The sequence below is a fragment of the Suricata suricatta genome, chromosome 10 (assembly GCF_006229205.1).
Source record: "Suricata suricatta isolate VVHF042 chromosome 10, meerkat_22Aug2017_6uvM2_HiC, whole genome shotgun sequence".
NCBI classification, from domain to species: Eukaryota; Metazoa; Chordata; class Mammalia; order Carnivora; family Herpestidae; genus Suricata; species Suricata suricatta.
In genome coordinates, this window is record NC_043709.1 from 90,245,237 (window position 1) to 90,266,716 (window position 21,480).

The 21,480-nt window shown below is 38.7% G+C and overlaps 1 protein-coding gene across 2 annotated transcripts; it reads right to left on the reverse strand.

The window, feature by feature from the left end:
• Positions 1-478: 478 nt before the first annotated feature.
• On the reverse strand, positions 479-21,395 carry STRAP (serine/threonine kinase receptor associated protein). 2 transcript variants are annotated; one of them, XM_029954653.1, is made up of 10 exons: positions 20,959-21,395; positions 20,109-20,244; positions 13,775-13,856; positions 12,699-12,771; positions 9,453-9,549; positions 8,642-8,779; positions 6,143-6,279; positions 3,300-3,449; positions 2,324-2,386; positions 479-1,557 (listed from the first exon to the last, which is right to left on the reverse strand). In XM_029954653.1, the coding sequence occupies exons 1-10, from the start codon at positions 21,068-21,070 to the stop codon at positions 1,496-1,498; spliced, it is 1,050 nt and encodes a 349-aa protein (XP_029810513.1). In that variant the 5' UTR covers positions 21,071-21,395; the 3' UTR covers positions 479-1,495. The 2 variants fall into 2 exon arrangements, with proteins under 2 accessions (XP_029810513.1, XP_029810512.1); XM_029954652.1 differs by having other exon boundaries at positions 2,324-2,389.
• Between the last annotated feature and the right edge of the window lie 85 nt (positions 21,396-21,480).

A 21,480-nucleotide genomic window follows, 5' to 3' on the forward strand; every position in this document is an offset into this window, starting at 1 on the left:
TTAGATTTTATAACCCCGAAGGAGAAGAAAGCCCCTTGAGTCATAAATTTCGTGAGTCCAATCTGACAACTAGAAGTCTCAACTCCCTGAAGGTTAAGTCAGACTCTGACTGGCATCTGAGCACCCACGGTACACGGACAATGTTGCTGCAGCCAAGCGGAGAAGCAGGCGGGCAGCAAGCCGACACAACACGACCACCCTGCACCAGTGGGGGGACCGGCGCTCTCCGATGCCAGGCGTCTGTCGGCCTTGAAGGCTGTCATGGCCTGCCGTGCTGTCTACTGATCACCACAAATCCCCCCAGGCGTATTCCCTGGTTCATTATTTCTTTCAAGGAAAGTTATCAAGGGTCATTCACAAGATGAATAAGGAGAGAAAAAGCAATTTAGCAGAGATGTTATTCATTGGTCTAAAGTATTTTCCAAATTACTAGTTTAATAAACTCCTGATATTTTTAAAAAATAAGTACAAGTCTAAATCCAGTTGACCCATTTTATTATAAGGTTGGTGAAAAAGGCTTTTTGAATGCCCTCTGAACTTAAAGTAAAACAGACATTGCAGGTGTACAAGTATCTCACGTTTATAAAATATTCGCTCTCTGTATATATACACACACAGGTACACAAATGTGCAGTAATGCTCAGTAAATTTTAACAGATTTTGAGGGGATGGTGAGATTTTCAGTGATTTTCCTGCTTTCCGCCAATTTTGATTTACTTTCTCTTTTTATAGCTAGTATATGCCATTTAAGTAAGCCATGATTCTGATTTTTTTTTAAAAAGCAGGTCAAGCATTTCTATCCAATGCAAACTCAGCAAGAAACATGGAAATTTAAAAAATCTAGTACAAATCATTGAATTTCAAAATTAGGAAACAACAGGTTTACTAAAGATTCTTTAACCACATTGTCTTTTGATATAGTTATGATGTAGAAAAACCTTCTGGCAACTTCCATTCATAAACTCAAATCTACCAAGAAACATTGTTTTGCTTAGAGGCATTTTATTTGGACAACTAAAACAATTAGATGTTCGGAAGCAGTGTACAATGAAAGAGAAATCAAATCAATTACTCTATCACGAATTCCCTCTTCTTTACAACTAAAGCAAAAGGAAAAAAAAGGCTTTCTGCTTTAAGGGAAAAGTCAGAAAAATAGGCCAATATATTTTTCTTCTTCATAGTAACATAAACAGCTACAAGAATTCTAATTATAATAAGAGAAACTGGATGTTGGCTTGCACATATTCATTAAAAGGACAACAGCCATCACACCACAAGAGCCTAATGCCATCTGCCTTCATCGGATACTCTTGCGTTTCTCACGTACAGGTAACAAACACAAAGTTAGTTCCAGCACTGGAGCTAATTCGTATTCCCCATAATTTACTGCTCATGTTTGCCTTAAGCACAGAGTAACTCTGGGAGGCTGATGCTTTCCTCTGCTTGCTTGTTTTAGTCCATAAGTTGTACATTTTCTCTATCATATGCCCAAAGCTCAGGCCTTAACTTCGGGAGTTGAACTATAGATGGAATCCGAGTTCTCTGAAGCAATTTCTTCTGTAATGAAAAAAAATAACAATGAAAAACACCCCACATTAGTTAACTTAATAAAGAAAATATCTGTGTAAATTTCTGTGTTAACCACATTTTTGTGTAATAAAACATTTTTTTGAAAGTGTGCTGTGAGGCAAGGCAAAAGAGAACAAGGGCACAAACCATTCCTGGCTAGACTCACGTCGCTGAGAATGCAGCGAAGGAGAGAGTCCATGTGCTTCGCCCACGGCACTCTTCACACCGTAACTTAACTCCCCACGGGCCCCTCTGCCGGGCTACACTTTCAGTGACTCCAACTATTTGGTAAACACTGAATGAAAGTCTTATCTTTGGAAGACCCGACCCCCTCCTTTATTTATCCAAAACTCAAACACTACTATATGATCAGTACGTCTTACAATCTGTCATTCTACGTTCAGGAAACAGCATGTGGTAAGTAGTAAGTGCTTAATAAATGTCAAATAACAATTACAACTGCAACAGTGTTTTGTTTTGTTTTGTTTTGTATCTTAGCAGCTGCCTCCTACATTAGGCTCTACTATAAGAGAATCCACGTCAATTCCACACTACACCTCCGTGCCTACGACTATGCAACAGGTACTTAAATACGTGCTTCATGGACACGTATAGAAAAGTACATACATGATAAACTTCCAATTATTTAAGTATGTCCATATTTAATAAGTGTCCTTTGTCAATTAGTAAAACTCATCTAACACTTTAACTTTAACCCCCAGGGCTCTACAAAGGTTCACCCAGTGGTGCTTACCTAGCTCCTCTTCTGCTGTCTCTGGAAAACTGATCTTTGGCTTTGCCAGCTCACCACTATCTTCTTCTATGGAAAGAAAAGAACTCATGATCATATGAATTATAGTATTACCAGTAACTTCCCATATTTAATAAGAAGAGTACACATCATTCTAAGCAACAAGCTACAAGAATCTTTTTAAATAATTATGATTCTAAAATATTATGTCTCTCCTCAAAGTTCACTTTTAAGTTCATACTACAACTACTTTGGGATGAATAAATGTTTTTATTATAAACATACCTACCTTATTAATAAGGATCAATAAGTAATACCATTCAGAGATTAAATACATTTACTTATAAATTCTTTATACTGCCCTCTAGCAAATTTTGAATTAGGTCCATTCCATTTACCAAATGATCATGTGTTAAAAAAGCAAACAAAGAAATAACAAAAACACAATAAAAAAATTTAACCTAACAAAGGAACACAGTAGGCAATTTATAATCATGGGCTTCTTTGCTTAAACCATACTATAGAATTCAAAAACGCGCCTGGGTAACTCAGTTGGTTAAACAGCCGACTTCAGCTCAAGTCATGATCTCCTGGTTCGTGGGTTCGAGCCCTGTGTCAGGCTCTGTGCTGACAGCTAGCTCAGAGCCTGGAGCCTGCTTCTGATTCTGTGTCTCCCTCTCTCTCTGACCCTCCCCCACTCACACTCTGTGTTTCTCTCTCTCTCTCAAAAATAAATAAATGTTCAAAAATTTAAAAAAAAAGAACTTAAAATCTATAGGTGACAGAAACATAGAAATAAAACTAATGAGGAAAAATGACACAAAATCATGAATAATCTGATAACTTTATAGGCTTTTTTAAGTAAATTCTACCAACCCAGGACTTCAACTTCCAACCCCTAGATTAAGAGTCACATGTTCCACCAACTGAGCCAGCCAGGGGCCCCATTTACTTGTTAACTTTGAATATAAATTCTTACCAGGAAGCACACATTTCCAAAGGCCATATGTTTTTCCTACTACAGTCTGCCATAGTCTCAATGTTCCATCTTCAGAACCACTGGCATAAAGTTCTCCATCAGGACTAAATCTCACACAGTGAATAGGACCAAAGTGTCCTTTGTAGGATTCTGAAAAAGAGAAGGGCTGTTAGATAATTTAAGACTTAAATATTGGCTAAGAATTGATACACTGAAGAAAATACTGTATTAATTGGGAAGATGCGAAATTCTCAAGTCCAAATTCAAGGAACTAAACCTCATTAAAAAATGAAGTGATTCTGTGTCGTTGGGGTGACTCAGTCAGTTAAAATGTCCAATGTCAGCTCAGGTCATGATCTCATGGTTCCTAAGTCAGAGCCGCATGTCGGGCTCCATACTGACAGCTCAGAGTCTGGAGCCTGCTTCGGATTCTGTATCTCCCTCTCTCTCTGTCCCTCGCCTGCTTATGCTCTCTCTCAAAAATAAACATTAAAAAAAAATGAGGAGCACCTGGTGGCTTAGTCGGTTAAGTGGCCAACTTCAGCTCAAGTCATGATCTCACACTTTGTGAATTCGAATCCCGTGTCAGGCTCTGTGCTGACCGCTCAGAGCCTGGAGCCTGCTTCAGATTCTGTGTCTCCCTCTCTCTCTGCCCGTTCCCCGCTCATGCTCTCTTTCTCTAAAATAAATAAACATGTTTTAAAACTTTTTTTAATGTTTTATTTACTTTTGGTACAGAGAGAGACCGCGCATGAGAGGGGGAGGGACAGAGAGAGGAGGAGACACAGCACCAGAAGCAGGCTCCAGGCTCTGAGCTAGCTGTCAGCACAGAGCCTGACACAGGGCTTGAACCCACGAACATGAGATCTGACCTGAGCCGAAGTGGGAGGCTTAACCGACTGAGCCACCCAGGCGTCCCAAATAAACATTTTTAAGAAATGAAGTGATTCTTCTCACAAAGAGGTACATAATATCTACCATTTCTCAGTAAAATTACCCTCTTCTAATTCTAGCACACATTACAGCTTCATATTATCCCTCTAAAAAGAAAAAAAAAATGAGGTTTCATGTCCAAATACGGATGAAGGGAATAAATGCTACCGTAAAATTCTACAGATTAAAGTCTCATTCAATCCCAATTTCCACATCCTACACTCACTGCCTATTTGCCAGGGAACCAATTCTTCTTACGACCACAGAGAGCCGCCAGATGGAGCTCTTTTATACGTGCTGCCTCTTACCTTCCCACCAGACTACCTAGAGTCTACTAATCGTTGTCACACAGAATATCAAGATACAAGCTCAGTGCTGATCCTTAAATATTTTAATCTGTGAGAAACTGTACAGAGGAGTAGTGGTGTTGTTCTGTTGAAATCATATCCTTATTTGTGAACTTTCCTCATCTACTTTCTAGGTGCTAATCACCTTATCAGTTCTCAAGGTCTTATTACACCAATGCTCCTATTCTGTCTCCATATCCATTCAACTCAAGGACCCTCATCTTTCCACATCTCTGTCCAAACAGAGACTATCATGAGAATATTACCACAGGAGAAAAATTTTCACGAGAGTAGAAAGAACATGAGAGGTTTGTAATGAAAATAGCCGGGTTCAAGGTCCAGCATTCACGAACTGTGGCCTCAGATCTCAGGCAAATAATTTACTTCTTTTTCAAAAAGAATAAAATACATGGCCAAAACATTCTAAAACCTTGGAAACTGACATTAGATAAAAATAAAAAGGAATCTCTTGTTTGGGGCACCTGGTTGGCTCAGCTGGTACAGGATGTGACTCATGATCTTGGGGTTGTAAGTTCAAGCCCCACATTGAGTACAGAGATAACTTTGAAAATGGTAATAAAAAAAAAGAATCTCTTATTTAAAAGTCACTGATATTCAAATAATAAAAGGTGAACCTAAGCAATTATAATAGATTCTATATGGTCTCTTTACCAAACTTCCATTTATCCAACCCAAATCCATTAGCTTTCCCAAAGAAACAAAACATAAAGTTGTCTTTTGCTCTTTGTGTAAAATTTTAACAAGCTTATTTTCATTGGGTGGTAAAGCAGGAAAGTTAGAGGAAATAAAGTGGCAGCTTATAGAAAAATAAATTATAAAAACTAAATATACTAGTTCAAAAAGCAAAAGCTATTCTGGGAAGGCTAGAAGCAGATTTTGAGAGCCATGATTATGAAATACCTAGATAACTGTAAGCCTAGATAAATAATTATGAAACCTAAATAAATGTAAAGTTAAGATGTATGTTAACTGCAAATAAATCTTACATGTCCCCCCCCACTACTAAGGACTATTATTATGAAAATGGAAGCAAAAGTCAGACTCCAAAAAAACCCCCAAAATCTCTTCCAACTCAGACCCCAAGGGTATCTCTAGAACAGGTCACAGCTGTTTCCCCTGCAACACTATTCTCTACAGAGCTTAGAGATTCCCACCCTGGCAAAAAGAAGAGCGAGGCAGACGGGCTACATACAAGCACTATGCCTCAGAAAGAACACATATCCTTGTAGCTGCTGATGGAATTCTGATGTAAGACTGCCTCTTTGTACCCTCACGTAAAATACTGCACTACCGTACAGAATATCAGAATACAATGAATTTAAGTTAAAAGGAAAAGGTAAACTTGTGAGTTCGGCATGCTCTGTTTATAGTTCTACAAATACTTCTATCCAAAATGAAAAAAAATTCCTTTACTTTTTCACTTGGAAATAAGCCAGCTTTAGTTAGCCACAAAATTCGCTAACTGAGGTGTTAATTACTGAAACGTACCATTTGACAAATGTAAACACATCATTTTAAGGGAGGAAGAAGAGGACAACTCACCTAATTCTTCTCCACTATTATAATCATACTTATAAAGTTTAAAGTCTTCACCACCTGCAACAAGAAATTCTTTCTCAGGATGAAGAGATGCAGAATTGATGGTTGCAGGAGCTTCAAAGGATTTAATTGGGTCCAAACTGGAAAATAATTTAAGTATATTTATAAACTTTGAATACTGTATAAATAATACCAAGAAATAATTTAGTTTCTTTCAAACTATTCCTAATTTCTGAAACACAAGGAATAATTACATCTTCATTCAGTCAAAATAACTAGGGATGCTTAAAAAAAAACTACCTCTAAATATTAGCAAAAAAAGTTCAGAAGGAGAGATACTATGTCCAAGTGGAGTTCATACCAGAAATACGAAGGCACTTTGTGCAGCAAATGCCTTCTTGGGAATGACTGTGTTGGCTAATTAAAACAGTATGGTAAATATATTTGGATTTCTGCACTGAAAAAAATTTAACTCTGCATTGTTTGATTTTTCCATGACAACCATGCATTATCTTTGTAAACAGAAAAGTTTTACAGTAAGTAGTTAACATAACGGATTATCTGTACATTATTCTCAATTGCTGAAAATGTGTAAACTTCTGCAAAAAGAAAAACCTTCAACACCATAAAAATATAAAACTGCTGGAGACAGCCCAGTTTTTAATATCAAGCTTTAAAAGAATAACCCAATTTAAAACTACAGCTGTGTAACAAAAATCAATGCATAACAAGAGCTTCACCCGAATATCAATGAGTTTGGACATCAGCTCTTTTACAGTCTAATCCTAAAAATCCTGAAAGGCTCCAACACAAAACATGAAGAGCATTCCAGTTCCTAACTGTCACCAGCCTATTCCCATCGTCACACACTACACACGGAAACTAAAGTTAGTCGTGACTGGTGCAGGATCGCATCCCGCCCTGAAAGGCAGAACGGTCAGCAGCAAACCTCTGCCACCAAAACAGGACCTGAGGTGCGAACTCAGCAGGGCTGCGTGCTGCCCAAATCCACAAGTGACCAGTGCACACAGTCGTACAATTTAATGGCTCTGGGCAGTCGTATTCTATTACTACCACTTCACTGTGTGGGATGAACTCCTTTACATTCTTTATTGCTTTTCTGCATTTCTACTGCCAGCTCTTTTCTTTTGCCATTCAGTAAAGCTCAACTCTGCAAGTGGCCCTTCTGACCAAAGGTAAAGACTGCTGGTTGGAGCATAACGTGGTATAATCTTTACAGAAATCGTGTATACAAAGAACTTTATGTATTGATTTACTTATTTATTTAGGGAAAGAGAATAAGCAGGGTAGGGGCAAAGAGAGAGGGAGAGAGAATCCTAAGCAGGTTTTGTGCTGTCAGCACAGAGCCCAAATGTAGTGCTCAAACTTACAAACCATGAGATCATGACCTGAGCGGAAATCGAGAGTTGGACACTTACCCAACAAAGCCCAGGCCCCCCTATAAAGAACTTTAAACATATTCCTACCCTTTGAACTGCTAATTCATAAGGAAGTACTAGGTTTCTCTTACATGGAAATATCTCATTGCACTGTTAAAACGGGGAAACTGATACATGATTTAGTATAATGCAATACACCTACCAAAAATATTGTCAAGCAATTTTTGATAGCTAAGAATAATTTAAAATAAAAATCTAAATTACACTCATAGGTCCCTAGTAACTAAAGGAAAATGCCCACATAAACACACGCATATGTTATAGAAGACTGAAACAGAAAACACAACTACCATTAACATTCTGGCATCTATGGTTGAAGAACTATGGGTAAGTTTTTTTATTCTATTTTACAAATTTTCTTTTTTTTTTTATTTTTGAGATACTGAGAGAGACAGCATGAGCAGGGTAGGGTCAGAGAGACAAAGGATCTGAAGCAGGCTCCAGGCTCTGAGCTAGCTGTCAGCACACAGCCCAATGTGGGGCTCGAACCCATGAACCGTGAGATCATGACCTGAGCTGAAGCCGGACGCTTAACCAATTGAGCCACCCAGGCGCCCCTATTTTACAAATTTTCAACAGAAGTATTAACTATATTTATGGTCACAAAAAAAGTATTTCTGTTTTTAGAAAACACCACTAGGTCTACATAAAATTCATAGGAAAAGAGAATAAAAACACTATTTCTCCAAATTTTTAATGGGAAAATTAATAAGAGAATCAAGATCACATGGTTTTAAACAGTAATGAATGTTAACTATAGAACCAGTCTAGTAATCCTCTTAAGAAAATTATAATTTAAAAGTTGTTAAATTTTATCAGCAAATGTCCTAAATATCTAGAAATTAATATGATTATTTCCTCAATATCCCAAACTCTTAAAAAACGCATTATTAATGGTATGGAAATAATTCCCCCCATATTATATAGTATAGGCTAAGATTCATCTTGTAAAGAGTTAAATACCTTTCACATTTGCCTTCCAATTTTTAAGTTACAAAAAACAAAAAAAGAAAAGAAAAATGAAGGTACTTCTAGGACATACCTTACTGCACTATGAAAAGCAATAGATCGTCCATAAGTTATTACCAAGATCTCTCCCTCAGGAATATATTCCATACTGCTGACAGACATATTAAAATTTAGAGACTTCACTTCTGTCATAGTAGCATGATCCCAAAGGCTAAAAAAAAGGAAGAGGAAAACATGGTGATATTTACTCATTTAAGAAACACGTGCAATTTCCAATAACATCTACAGATTAACCAATGAAAGAATCATCACAATTGTGGTACAACAACCTTCATTCCAGTTCATAAATTTACAGATGATACAGAGAATGTCTGGATTCCTGTACAATGTCAAATTACTTGGTATCTGGTTGGAGAAGTCAACTTTAATACCTAAATATACTCCCAAGCAATTTAACAAAACTACACTGTTAAGACATGTAAGTCTTAATTTTACCAATTCCAGTCTAAATAATGGTTCTTCCACTCTGTATTTGTGAATATGATGATAACTGTTATATATTACCACAGGCAAAAACATCAGGTGTCAGCACAAAGAACTGTGTACAGAATTTCAGGACCTTCACGGACTCCCTACGTCAGCCCATCTACTGACTTGGGTTAAGAGCACATGCTCATAAAGATGTCAGTAGTTTGAATCAAGTGTCTTGTGGATTCTGCTCTAGGTTTATAACAGTAAACAGCTCTAGAAAAATGTGATCTAAAGCTGAAATTTTAATGTTTGGAGATAATTCTTCCTCTGTACAGCTATGAGAAATATTTAAAATGTAAACACCAAGGTCAAATATTTTTCAAACTTTAAACTATTAAAGAAAAATTACTTACCGGACAGTTTTATCATCAGCTGAAAGAATCTGTTTATCCTCACTGCACCACAGAGCTTTTTTAATACCAGAGGTGTGACCACTGATTTCCTTAGGTTCTTAAAATAAAACAATTTAAAATGGTTAATATTTCATTTTTTAAACTGAGCACTACTGAAACAATATGTAAAAAAAAATGCATTTTAAGTAAGACTGCAACGTTTCAAAGCCCAACACAATGCAAAGTTACTGTTTACAAAGAATACATTTAGCTTTTCTGGACTGGATCAAAAATTTATCTGCATAACAAAGATCCCCAAAACTATGCTGTTATCCTCACTTGGGAGTAAATACATCACTCTCTCTAGGCTACTTCCTGCTTTCAAAAGCATTATCTAACCACAATGAAATAAAAGAAGCTAATCCAACATCATCACTAACACTGGAACCTTCATCCAAGTCACTGTTGGTAGTAACTAACAGGAAAACAGAGGGAAATAAAGGCTGACAGAAGAAGAGGAGAATAAAAAGCAATGTGGCAATTCCCAAGAATATTTTTTTAAGTTTATTTATTTAGAAAGAGAGAATCCCAAGCAGGCTCCCCAATGTCAGTGCAGAGCCTGATGCATAGCTTGAACTCAGGAACCATGAGATCATGACCTGAGCCACTCAGGCGCCCCTCCCAAGAATATTTCTACACTGAGAGCAAAGCATCAAAAAAATAGGAACCTGTCTCAGGAGACTTTCCCTTCTAAAGATGGTAAAAAAACAAAAAACAAAAACAAAAAAACCCCAACTACTCAGTATTATCTTTGGACCAAAGCAGATGCCAGAGGCAAAGTTATTCAACACTACTTTGATTTGGGGCAAGTTACTTAACCCTCGAACTAAAGGTTACTTAACCCTTTCATTTCTTCATCTGTAAAATGGGACAACCACAGTTACTACCCCTCACAATTTGAGTGTAAGGATCAAATAAGAACATTCATCTAAAGTTTCTAACCTGGTGTCTGACATACAGTAAAATTTCAGTTATTGCTGTTATTTCTATTGCCAGTACACTGAAGCCACTTTCAAAAATCAGCTTTGAGAAAGATAAGAGATGAAAAATGTCTAAGGCCTGAACTAAATCGCTGGGTCAGAAGGGAGGTCCAAGTACTTCACTATGTTTTGGCTTAAAATTATCAAAGAGAATGAAGAGAAATTCTTCCAGATGCTAATGAAGAACCATCTATAAATGTAGTCTGTTTGCTCACCTTAGAAATAGTCTTAGGAAAGACAGTATCTTGAGAATAAATGCCAATATCCAATGTAGTTTCGGCTTTTTACACAAACTTCTGAAGTTCACAGATTTGTGAATAAATAATAAATATCCATGATACAACATTTAAATACCAACATATAAAAATAAATAAAACAAAATCTTGTTCATAATTTTATAGCTTTTGAAATATATATAATGTGGCTAGAAAAGCATTAAAATACTACAAAACAGACGTGGATATCTGAACCAGAAAAGGTGTCTTTTACGACTTCTATGCGATAAGAGAATTCATCAAGGAAATGACAAATTTCACCACCAAAAACTTTACAGTGTGTATACCATAACCCTTATTATTTGAGAGAGAGGGTGAGAGAGCGAGCATGCACGCATGAACAGGGGAGAGGGGCAGCGGGAGCGCTCAAACACGCTCCACACTCAGCATGGGGTTCGATACTGGGCTCGACCCCACGACCCTGGGACCATAACCTGAGCCAAAATCATGAGTCAGATGCTCAACACTGAGCCACCCAGGCACCCCTATACCATAAACCTTATTAACAAAATTTAAGGGGCACCTGGGTGGCTCAGTCTGTAAAGTTTCCAACTTCAGTTCATGTCATGATCTCACAGTTCTCTGAGTTCCAGCCCCACAATGGGCCACTACGCTTACACAACAGAATCTACCTGGGATTCTCTCTCTCAAAATAAATAAACTTTCAAAAAAAAATTTAAAAGCAAACAACAAATTAGAATACAATAAGGAACCTTAAAACTAATAAAAAAATAGATGAACACAACAAATAAATTGGCAAAAAGCATGAACAGGCTATTCACCAACAAATACATTAAAATAGCATTCAACAGTTATTTAACCTCCTGAATGATTTTTTTTTTCAAGTTTACATTAAAACCACAGAATCATTTTTCTTTTATGGAACTGAGAAAGATACAGTTAGTTAGAACTGTGTTCAGTGTTTGCTAGAACAGGTTAACTATAGGTATGTTTTTATACTCCTCTGGAGCACACTTTGGTAATTCCTACCAACAGTTTCCAAGTGGATCTCCTCTTTGTCCCACCAATTCTATTTCTATGTGGTCATTCTAAAGAAATAATTGTGGAAATATTTGCAATTACAAGGATGTTAAGCATAACATTAGCTATAAAAAATTTTTTAATGTTTTTATTTTATTTTTCAGAGAAAGAGAGAGACAGAGCATGAGTGGGGAAGGGTCAAAGGGAGAGGGAGACACAGAATCCAAAACAGGTTCCAGGCCCTGAGCTGTCAGCACAGAGCCCGATGCGGGGCTCAAACTCACAGATGGTGAGATCGTGACCAGAGCTGAGTTGGATGCCCAAGCAACTGAACCTCCCAGACGCCCCAAGCATAATACTACTTATCACTTAAAATCTGTAAGTAGTCCAAACGGGTCACAGTAAGAGATTTGTTAATCGATTTATCCATAGAATGGAAATGATACAGTCATTAAAAACACTGGACAGAATATTTAAACACATGAAAAAATTGTGAATTGCAATTTTAAAAAATTTGTTTAAATTAAACAAAATTAATCATATTAACTAATACATTATGTTCAGAAATCTGAATAATATATGTACACACTAAGAACTCTCCTCCTTCTCACCTTTTACAGATAACCACTCATTCTTATCAAAAACTAGAAACACTGTTATGCACCTTTTTAAACTTAGTATGATAAAAATTTAGCAAAGTAAGATTTTAGATTGTAAGAAAACAAGCACAATGTAGCAAGTAAATGGACATTAAAAAAGATCTGTATAGAAAAAAAAACCCTGGAAGAATATGAACCAAAAACTAAAGATATTAACAATGATTAATAGTAGATTATGAATTATGTTTTCATTTTTTTCTTTGTGACTTTCTTTAATTTCCAAATTTGGGCACTGAACATGATTCTTTTAATCAAGAAAAGGTATTTAAACTAAAAGAAAATATAACACAAACAGATATAAACTATGCTTACCTGCTTCAGGTTTGTTCAAATCATATATGCGTAACAGTTTATCCTGTCCCCCGGTTAGTAAGTAATTACTATCCTGAAAACACACACAAGGAAAATGTTAACAGATTAGCCATTTTAAAAAAATGTTTTTAATGTTTATTTGAGAGAGAGAGACAGAGCGTGAGCAGGGGAGGGGCAGAGAAAGAGGGAGACACAGAATCCGAAGCACGCTTCAAGCTCTGAGTTGTCAGCGCAGAGCCTGATGCAGGGCTCGAACCTGTGAGTTAGATCATGACCTGAGCCGCAGTCGGACACTCAACCAACTAAGCCACCCAGGCGCCCATGGATTAGCCATTTTAATAGGTATACCTTTCTGAAACTTCTTCAACACCAACTAAAATCTAAATAAAGTTCACAAACATCAGGATACCTGGTGGCTCAGCTGGTTGAACATTCGACTTCAGTTCAGATCATGATCTCAGGGTTCATGAATCTGAGCCCCGCATCGAGCTCTGTGCTAGAGTTGAGAGCCTGGAGCCTCCTTCGGATCCTGTGTCTCCCTCTCTCTATGCCCCTCCCCTGCTCCTGCTCTGTCTAACACAAAAATAAATAAACTTTAAATAAATAAAGTTCGCAGACATTACAGAGATGTAACACATGCCAATTACTTCTGAGAAGATACTGTAGAACACTTATTCTTCTTGTAACTACCAAAACCCTTGAAGCTCTCCAGTTCAAACGCATTACCTACCACATGAATCCCCTCCGTCTGCCCTGCTCCTGCTCCCCTCCCCCTTAAGAAACGCATCTTTGATAATCTCAACTTTATCCTCTCCCTCATGAAAGTAGTGAGGAAACATTACTTGAACATTTTAGATGTTTATTGCTACTGACAGAGGACGCATCCAAGAGTTCCAGGCTATCTTGGGATTAACCAGATAAATAAGTCTCTATATTTAACATTTAATTAAATCAAATATAAGGCAATATACACTTACTATCACCCCAATATACAAACCAATCAAAATATACAACCATCATTATGTCCTATTGTAACAGCAATTTCACTCCCTAAAATAAATTCTATTTTCTGATACCTGAGTAAAATCCACAGTCTTGACAATGTGTTTATGAGCCAGCGTCATCAACTCATCTCCTGAGACAGCATCCCATACTTTGCTAAAAGTAAAAAGAGTACAGTTAAAAAATAAATATAATGGTAATTTTGATGGTTACCAAATAAGTTAGATATATAAAATGTTATATAAACGTAATATACATGTCTCTCATTATCTTTAATATCCTTCACTGTTCATTTGATTAAATATTTTAAGTGATTCTAAGAAAAACAAATATACCTGTAGAAGCCACATAACGATTTTAGTGTGACAATGAAAAAGAGCTACAAATTTAAGTAAATAAGAGCCATGAACCAACCTATCCTTACTTTTAGCCTAGAGCCATAATATCCTTTCAGCAAGACTGCAAAACAGTTTAACCAATTTTAAGTTTCCTCTTTCTAATTTGTTCCTCTATTCTATAGTCTCCCCTAGATGCAAAGCAAACAAAGGAAAAACAAGAAGTCCTAGAAAGAATTTACAGGAGAATGAAAGGCCCTGATACAGGTTACATAAAATTTTAAATCAAGACAGTAGTGAAGAAAATATTATTTCTATCTCTTCCTCAAAGTTGACTCTCAAATTCTAGTCCAATTAGCTTCCCCCAAAGTATAATGCTAAAACACAGGATTTCTAATCTCTCAACTGTTTCCCTGCTCCAACCCAAAATATGTGTGGTTGTGTGTCTACACACACACACACTATAAGAGGTTCCCCAAATAAGAAAGCTTAGAGAAGACAATTGATTTTCTATCAGAAGTGGTTATTGAAAGATAAACAAGAAAACCTTGCTTACTAGTAATAAAACTGTTAAGAGCAAACAAGCTAAGCTCCATAAAGATTTTCATTTTAATATAACTGACATTTTTAAAAATAAAGGGAACAATACACAGTGGGGAGCAGAGTGGGGGGCAGGGGGTGGGGGATGGGGCACGACCAGAGCAGTATCCTTCAGGGGCTAACGTATCTACAGTCTTTTCACTCCTGTTTAAAAACACTACTAAAATTGAAGACGACACTTTCTGACAGAGCATGTTTTAATAATCACTTCTACTGACCTTGGCATATTTCCATTATTCACAGTAACAATCCGAAAAAGGGTTTAGAACCCTAAAAACAATCTAGAATAACCTAAATGTTTTCTAATGCATTTTTCAATCACCAGCCTCGACACTGAGGTTAACTCGCTGGCTGCAGGGCTCAAATGAAGGCAGTGAGGGGACCATATCCTTTCGGCAGCCAATCGTGCAGCATTTACTTTCTGCACAACTCATGAAGTACCCGCCACCTCCCTAAACTACTGATCCACCTCACATCCTGTTTCGTGCACATCATAATCGTTATCTGTTCAATACTTCTCTTATCCCGAGAACAGACTCACCATAAGTCTCAGAGAGGGGTTGCTTAACTTCTTTAAAGCTTAACAAAAAAAATTAAGTGATTTTAGGTGGAAAAAAACTGCCTGGCTATCTTAATATGACCAAGTCATCAAAAAGGAGATAATACCACCTTCAATTTATCTTTTCTTTACTCAGAGAAAAATCGGTCTTCCTATTGTCTTTTACAAGCGAGAAAACGGACCATACATTTGGATTACCTATAGATTTCTGGGCCTAACTCCAGATCCACTTAATCACCCTCTGGAACAGAGCACAAAAATCTTCTCCACTGTAGGCACCCTCTCCAAATGATTTTAAGAGGAAAGCGGAGATGCTAAGAAGAGGATCATCGAAAGTAAAGCTTACATTAGCTTCATGAATTAAGATATAAAAAGGATGGAGTGTCAGGAAATAGTGTACTCATCACCTGACTCAACTGCCGAATTACCTCAAGATAGCATTCCGAACTGACCTACAGACCAGCTCTGCTGAATATATTTTCTCCACAAGAACAAAATGCACCTCTAGATAAATAGGACATTAATGAAATTTCTGGGAAACATAAGAAGAGGGGGGCTTCCTAAAAATTATTTATACCAACTATGATTAATCTGGTAAGTGGGGGAAGCTATTTTGATCTATAACAGCAAGTCCCATGCAAATCATTAAAAGAGAATATCCACAATGCTCCCACAGCTCCCAGACAGACACTGGACAAATAAGGGGTAAGACTCAACCAGTATTTCTTGAGCATCTACTATGCTAAATTCCAAGGATGTAACTGGAGAAGGCTCTCTCTAATCCTCCCCCAGACCATGTGGTCTTATATGCATCTTCCAGATATGAAAGGCAGAGTTTTAAGAAGCAACCCACGGTCACACTGGAAATACACAGCACAGCTAGCACGTGAGCTCAGCTCGCACCAAAGTGAATGCTCACGTCTTTCCCACTGTACCATGGCACCTAAAAGCCTTAACGAAGGTGGGGGAGAGGGGACAAAAGCATTTCTTCTTAATATTTAAACCTACTCAACCTTCTTGCACAAAACCAAAAAGTTCCATGGCGTTAGCCAAAGAAGTTCCAAAAAAATATATATATATATGACTTTGGTCCAGCGGGAATGGTAGCTATCACGGCTACCTTACACATGCAACACTTACATACTCACTCAATTTTAGGCAATGTTCTAAATATTAGAAACATTTTAACTCATTTAATATTCACAACTGACATGTGAGATAAGCATTACTACTATTCTCATCTTTATAGATGATGCCACTGAGAAAAAGAGGTTAAATAAATTGCCAAGGTCACAGAACTACGAAATGCTGGGAGCCAGGATTCAAAACAGAATCTGGTTCACGCTTTTAATGCTCCTTGTAAACACAGGCACCGGAGACTCAAAATGTTAAGGACAAAAACAACACTGAATACCTACCCTCAGACATGTCCTTAACTGTGTGATTTGGGTTCTTAATGCTCTGTAAGTGACCTAAATAAAGATAATTGTACCTCTGGCAGCAAGATAAAGTCTGGACTACTCTTTCAAAGACTCTGTTAAGTATTTAAAGTGCCGTATTTTTTTCACGCCTTTTCCTCTCTCCATTTCAGAGGTGTTATCGCATGAACAGCAATTTCTATCTAGCTCTTTATCTTCCCGAGGACTGATATTATCATTTGGTCAAATGTATAAACTAAGAGTCCACAGATTTGACAGAGACAGGCATCCTCCCCAACAAGTTTCTGCACAAGTCTCCTAGAGATCAGAGCAAGCCCATCAAGCAGGAGGTGACAGAACATTTGCTCACTAATCAACACAGATCAGGCCCAGAATTGAGGTTAACAAAAATCCTTTCAGATTACACTTCAGAAGCTTGTCCTATTTAATGCTAATGTTCGTAATGTCTAATATCTCGTTCCATTTAAAACTTCACTGTATTTTTTTAATTTTAGAGAGCAAGCCTGCGTGAGAGGGGGAGAGGGAGTAAGAGAAAAAGAGGGTGGGAGAGAAAGAGAGGGGAGAGAGGGGAGAGGGGAGAGGGGAGAGAGGGGGAGAGAGGGGGGGGGGGGGGGGGGGGGGGGGGGGGGGGGGAGGGGGAGAGGGGAGAGACAGAATCTCAAGCAGGCTCCTGTTCCCACAACCCTGAGATCATGACCTGAGGTGAAACCAAAAGCGGACCCATCCGCCAGGCACCTCAAAACTTAATTATGTTTAAAGTACCACTTTATTAACTATTCACTTGTTACACCAAACTGGGAAGTAGTTTCAATAATGGCATTTTTAATATCGACATCTCAAATGTCTGAACTCTACTAGAGTTGAAAACCTCAATTTTCTAACTCTGTTATGAAATCAATGACATTCATTCCCAACGACAATGTTCCTACTAGACTGAGAAAAAACGAACTCTGAAGGAGTTGAAGGAAAAAAAAGCTAAACTCCTGGCAGTCAGACACAAGTATTACAGAAGCAAAACTGAGATCTATGATTAACCCATTCTTTACCCTCCACTTTAGGAAACTTCCTCAGGTTATTTACACAACAAATATGAAGTTACTGAATTGGCCAGGGAATATAAAAAATCTAAGACATGACCCCTGACTTAAGGAAGCCACAACACATAAATCAATTATGTGCCAGAAGTTTCAACACCAGGAATATTGTGAGCACAAGAAGGAACACGTACTTTCCCCTTACAGCACTCCAGAAGTCTTCCATCTGAGAATCACTTTTTCCCAAATTAAATTAGCAAAGGCTAACGGAAAGGACATGTTACAGGTATGCATGCTGACATCTGCAGCAACATTTGACCTGAAGCTGTTTTCTTTACAGGACGGATATAAAACCAACAGCTCCTTATTTTATCAGTATTACATACAAGCACAACAAGGCCCAGCCCAGAGCCCAGAGTAACAGTTATGCACCCAGACATAACAGAAATCTATTCACTGAAGGCACAGAAAAAAAGCTCAGGTTGACATATATAACTTTGGTTACTGCTCTCTCACCATCTCAGATTTGATCTCAGATATGCACTATATCTCCCTTTCCTTGTTTTAAAAGTTGTAATTTATTTTTTAATTTTATATACAGTAAAATGCATTCTGCGGTAGAGAAATCTACGTTTCAACAAATGCACAGTCATATACCTACTACCACAGTCTGTCTTCATTTTTATAACAAACTTTGTGTATTTAATTTGTTTGAAACAAAGGAACAACACATTTGCAAAAACTCCCAATGTGGAGAGTAGAAGGAAGGAAGGAAGGAAAGAAGGAAGACTACTTTTATTCTCTAGACTTGAGTCTAATGAAGTCCACTATCATACAATTGCTCTTTCCATTGCCTTCGTCAGTTTAAACATTTAAATGTCTGTTAAGTCATAAACGCAATCAGAAACTAGAATACCAAGATTATATAAACTATGAAAGTGCCCAGAAGGAGAAAGTGGGTCATAGCAAGTCACTGTAACATATGCAAAAGCCAAAGCCCCAAACAGGACAGATGTATCCTGGCAACAGTAAGTTTAGTGTGACCCGACGGTAAGGCACGCGGAGGGCAGTGCCAGGTGATGTCGATGAACCAAGATGAGGCCGGAGTGTAAACTGGCAACCACTGAAATTTACCCTGTTGGGGAGTGGCTCTAACACACAACTTCCAGCACAACTTTTAGGGGGAAAAAGCATGCTGAGGGATGTGGGGACTTCATTCCCAGATCAATTAGATCAGAATTTCCCAGACACATACACCTGAATAATTTAGAGTTCCTCAGGTTACTCTTGGGTACACGCAAGGTCGTGAACCACCGAAACTGCAGAGAGAAGGCAGGAAGATCTTTAGAGAAGTGACATGATGAAATCTGTTTTAGGAAGATTATGGACAATAAGAAGACAGGTAAGATCCTAGTGGTCAGGGCATAAGAACATCATAGCCAGGAGACAGGCTGCCAGTAGCATTAATAATGATGATAATGTGGACATAAGAAGAAAAATGAAGAATGATTTAAATTTCAACCTTAAAAAAACTTGGAAATATAAAGTAATGGAGTCTGGAAGTTTTAAATATGTGTAAAGTCAGTTAACAAAAACAGAGAATGAGATGGGGCTGGAACTCCAGGCCATCAGCACTGGGGAGCCACAAAGTGTGCAGTGTCCCTCAGAACGCACATGCAGTGCGGTATTTGTAAGCTCAGCCACAGACTTATCTAAAGTGCTTGTTCGTTCAACAACAACCAAATTGTGGAAACAGCCTAAATGCCCATCAACTGACACTGAACAGATCAAGAAGATGTAGTTTATGTATACAATGGAATACTACGTGGCAATGAGAAAGAATGAGATCTGGCTATTCATGGCAACGTGGATGGAACTCTAGGGTGTCATGCTAAGTGAAATAAGTCAGGCAGAGAAGGACAGATACCATATGTTTTCACTCATAAGTGGAACAGGAGAAACTTAACAGAGGACCATGGGGGAGGGAAGGGGAAAAAATAGTTAAGGAGAAGGAGGGAGACAAACCACAAGAGACTCTTAAATACTGAGAACAAACTGAGGGTCGATGGGGGTGGGGAAGAAGGGAAAAGTGGTGATGGGCACGGAGGAGGGCACTTGTTGAGATGAGCACTGGGTGTTATATGGAAACCAACCTGACAATAAACTATATTAAAAAATAATAATAATAAAGTGCTTGTTAATAATGCAGGTTCCTGGGTCCTAATTCAGACATACACAATAAGTCATTTAAAGTCTGAAAATTAGTGAGAACCACTGAAGAGAAAGAAGCAGAAAGGGCTAGAGGTCAAATATCATGTGCTCTATATGGTAGGCACTGAGTCAGAATTTTATGAATAACTGAAGTTGAAGTTTTGAGTATTTCATTAACACAATCCACATCCACAGAGATCTCCAAAACTGGCTGTTTTGGCTATACTTACGCAGTGAAATCCGCAGCCGCTGTGGCTGCTTTGGTGGCATCCTTATTCAATGTTGCACCCCAAACGGCACCCTTATGACCCAAAAATGTTCCAATCCAGTCTCCTGTATCTCCCTGACGTAGCATAGGCTTCCCATCTAAAACACATTTAAAAAGCCATGTTATTTCGAAGTACAGATCACTTAAAATCCAAGACTGGAACATAAAGTGATTGTGTTAAATAACAAAGCAGAACACTGCTTTTATTGTTTAACTATTCTCATTCACTGGGGTCACTATGAAACGTTCAGAACTAAATTAACAGAAGAGCTGAGCCAGACATTCTCACTAAAGCATTTGCAATTCAGTGAGAAGAATACTGATCTGTGTCAAAATAATCTAGATTAGAGTCTTATTTTGGACCAACTTCTTAACCTCAATCTCAGTTCCCAAATGAAAACCGGGACTGATACTACAAAGGCATGTCCAATGAAATAACAGGAATGACAAGTCCCTGTAAAATAAGTAAAGGTATTACCTGGCCTGGTCTACTTTCCTCATTCCCCAAATCCTTGAAAGATTATTTACAGTATTTGATGGCAGGGGCGCCTACGCCGAGCGTGCAGTCCTGCTTCTCCAGAAATAGCAATAAAAGTAAAAGGAGAGGCCTAGACTGGGGGAGGGTAATACTTGGCCCTATCCGAGTATCAGAAAAGCCTCTCTTGGCTCCAGCTGCGAATACCTAATACTATTCCCCCCATCAGACCAGTGTTGGCCTCAATCTCAAAGGCTGAGATACCCCTTCGACACTGGGGAGTACCTTTGGAGCCAGTCCTTGCCGTCAGGGACCCGGATCCAGGGGCCCTGCTCACCTTTGCAAGCGCTGATTAAGAAATAGCCGTAGGGCGTGATGCCACTGAAGGCCAAATCAACCACAGGCCGCGTGTGGCCCGAGCAGGTGAGCGGAGTCTGCCTCATTGCCATGGCGGCGGCGAACCGAGCGATCCGGCTGCGGAGCCGAGGGTCGTCTGGTCTTTTCTTTCTTCTGTCGCAGAGCCTCTGGCTCAAGGCCCCGGCCCTGACACTGGGGGCTGGGGATGGGCAGAGAAACAGGAAAAAGAGGCCAATCGGGTAGCAGCGAGGTCAGGAAAGGGTTCGGGGACAGGTCAGGGTGTCTGCGACGGGCGACCGACAGCCGCCAGGGAGGGAAAGGGAGGGAGGGAGGAAAGTAGGGGAGGGGGAGAACCGGAGAACCCGCGGCCGGGACCCGCACGGTCCACACCGGTACCGGCAGGAAGTGACGACACCAATGACGCCAAGCGTCCGTCGGAAGTGACTCTCTAGCGAGAAGGCAAGTTTGCCCGGAGGAAGAGCGAATAGGACAGCAGTGCGCA

Excerpts from the sequence above, each read along its gene's own strand:
- STRAP (XM_029954652.1), bottom strand. The coding sequence starts at position 21,070 with ATGGCAATGAGGCAGACTCCGCTCACCTGCTCGGGCCACACGCGGCCT. Across the intron at positions 13,857-20,108 it reads GCGGCTGCGGATTTCACTGC|CAAAGTATGGGATGCTGTCT; the intron begins GTAAGTATAGCC and ends TTTTACTTTTAG. Across the intron at positions 9,550-12,698 it reads TTTGAACAAACCTGAAGCAG|AACCTAAGGAAATCAGTGGT; the intron begins GTAAGCATAGTT and ends TTTTATTTTAAG.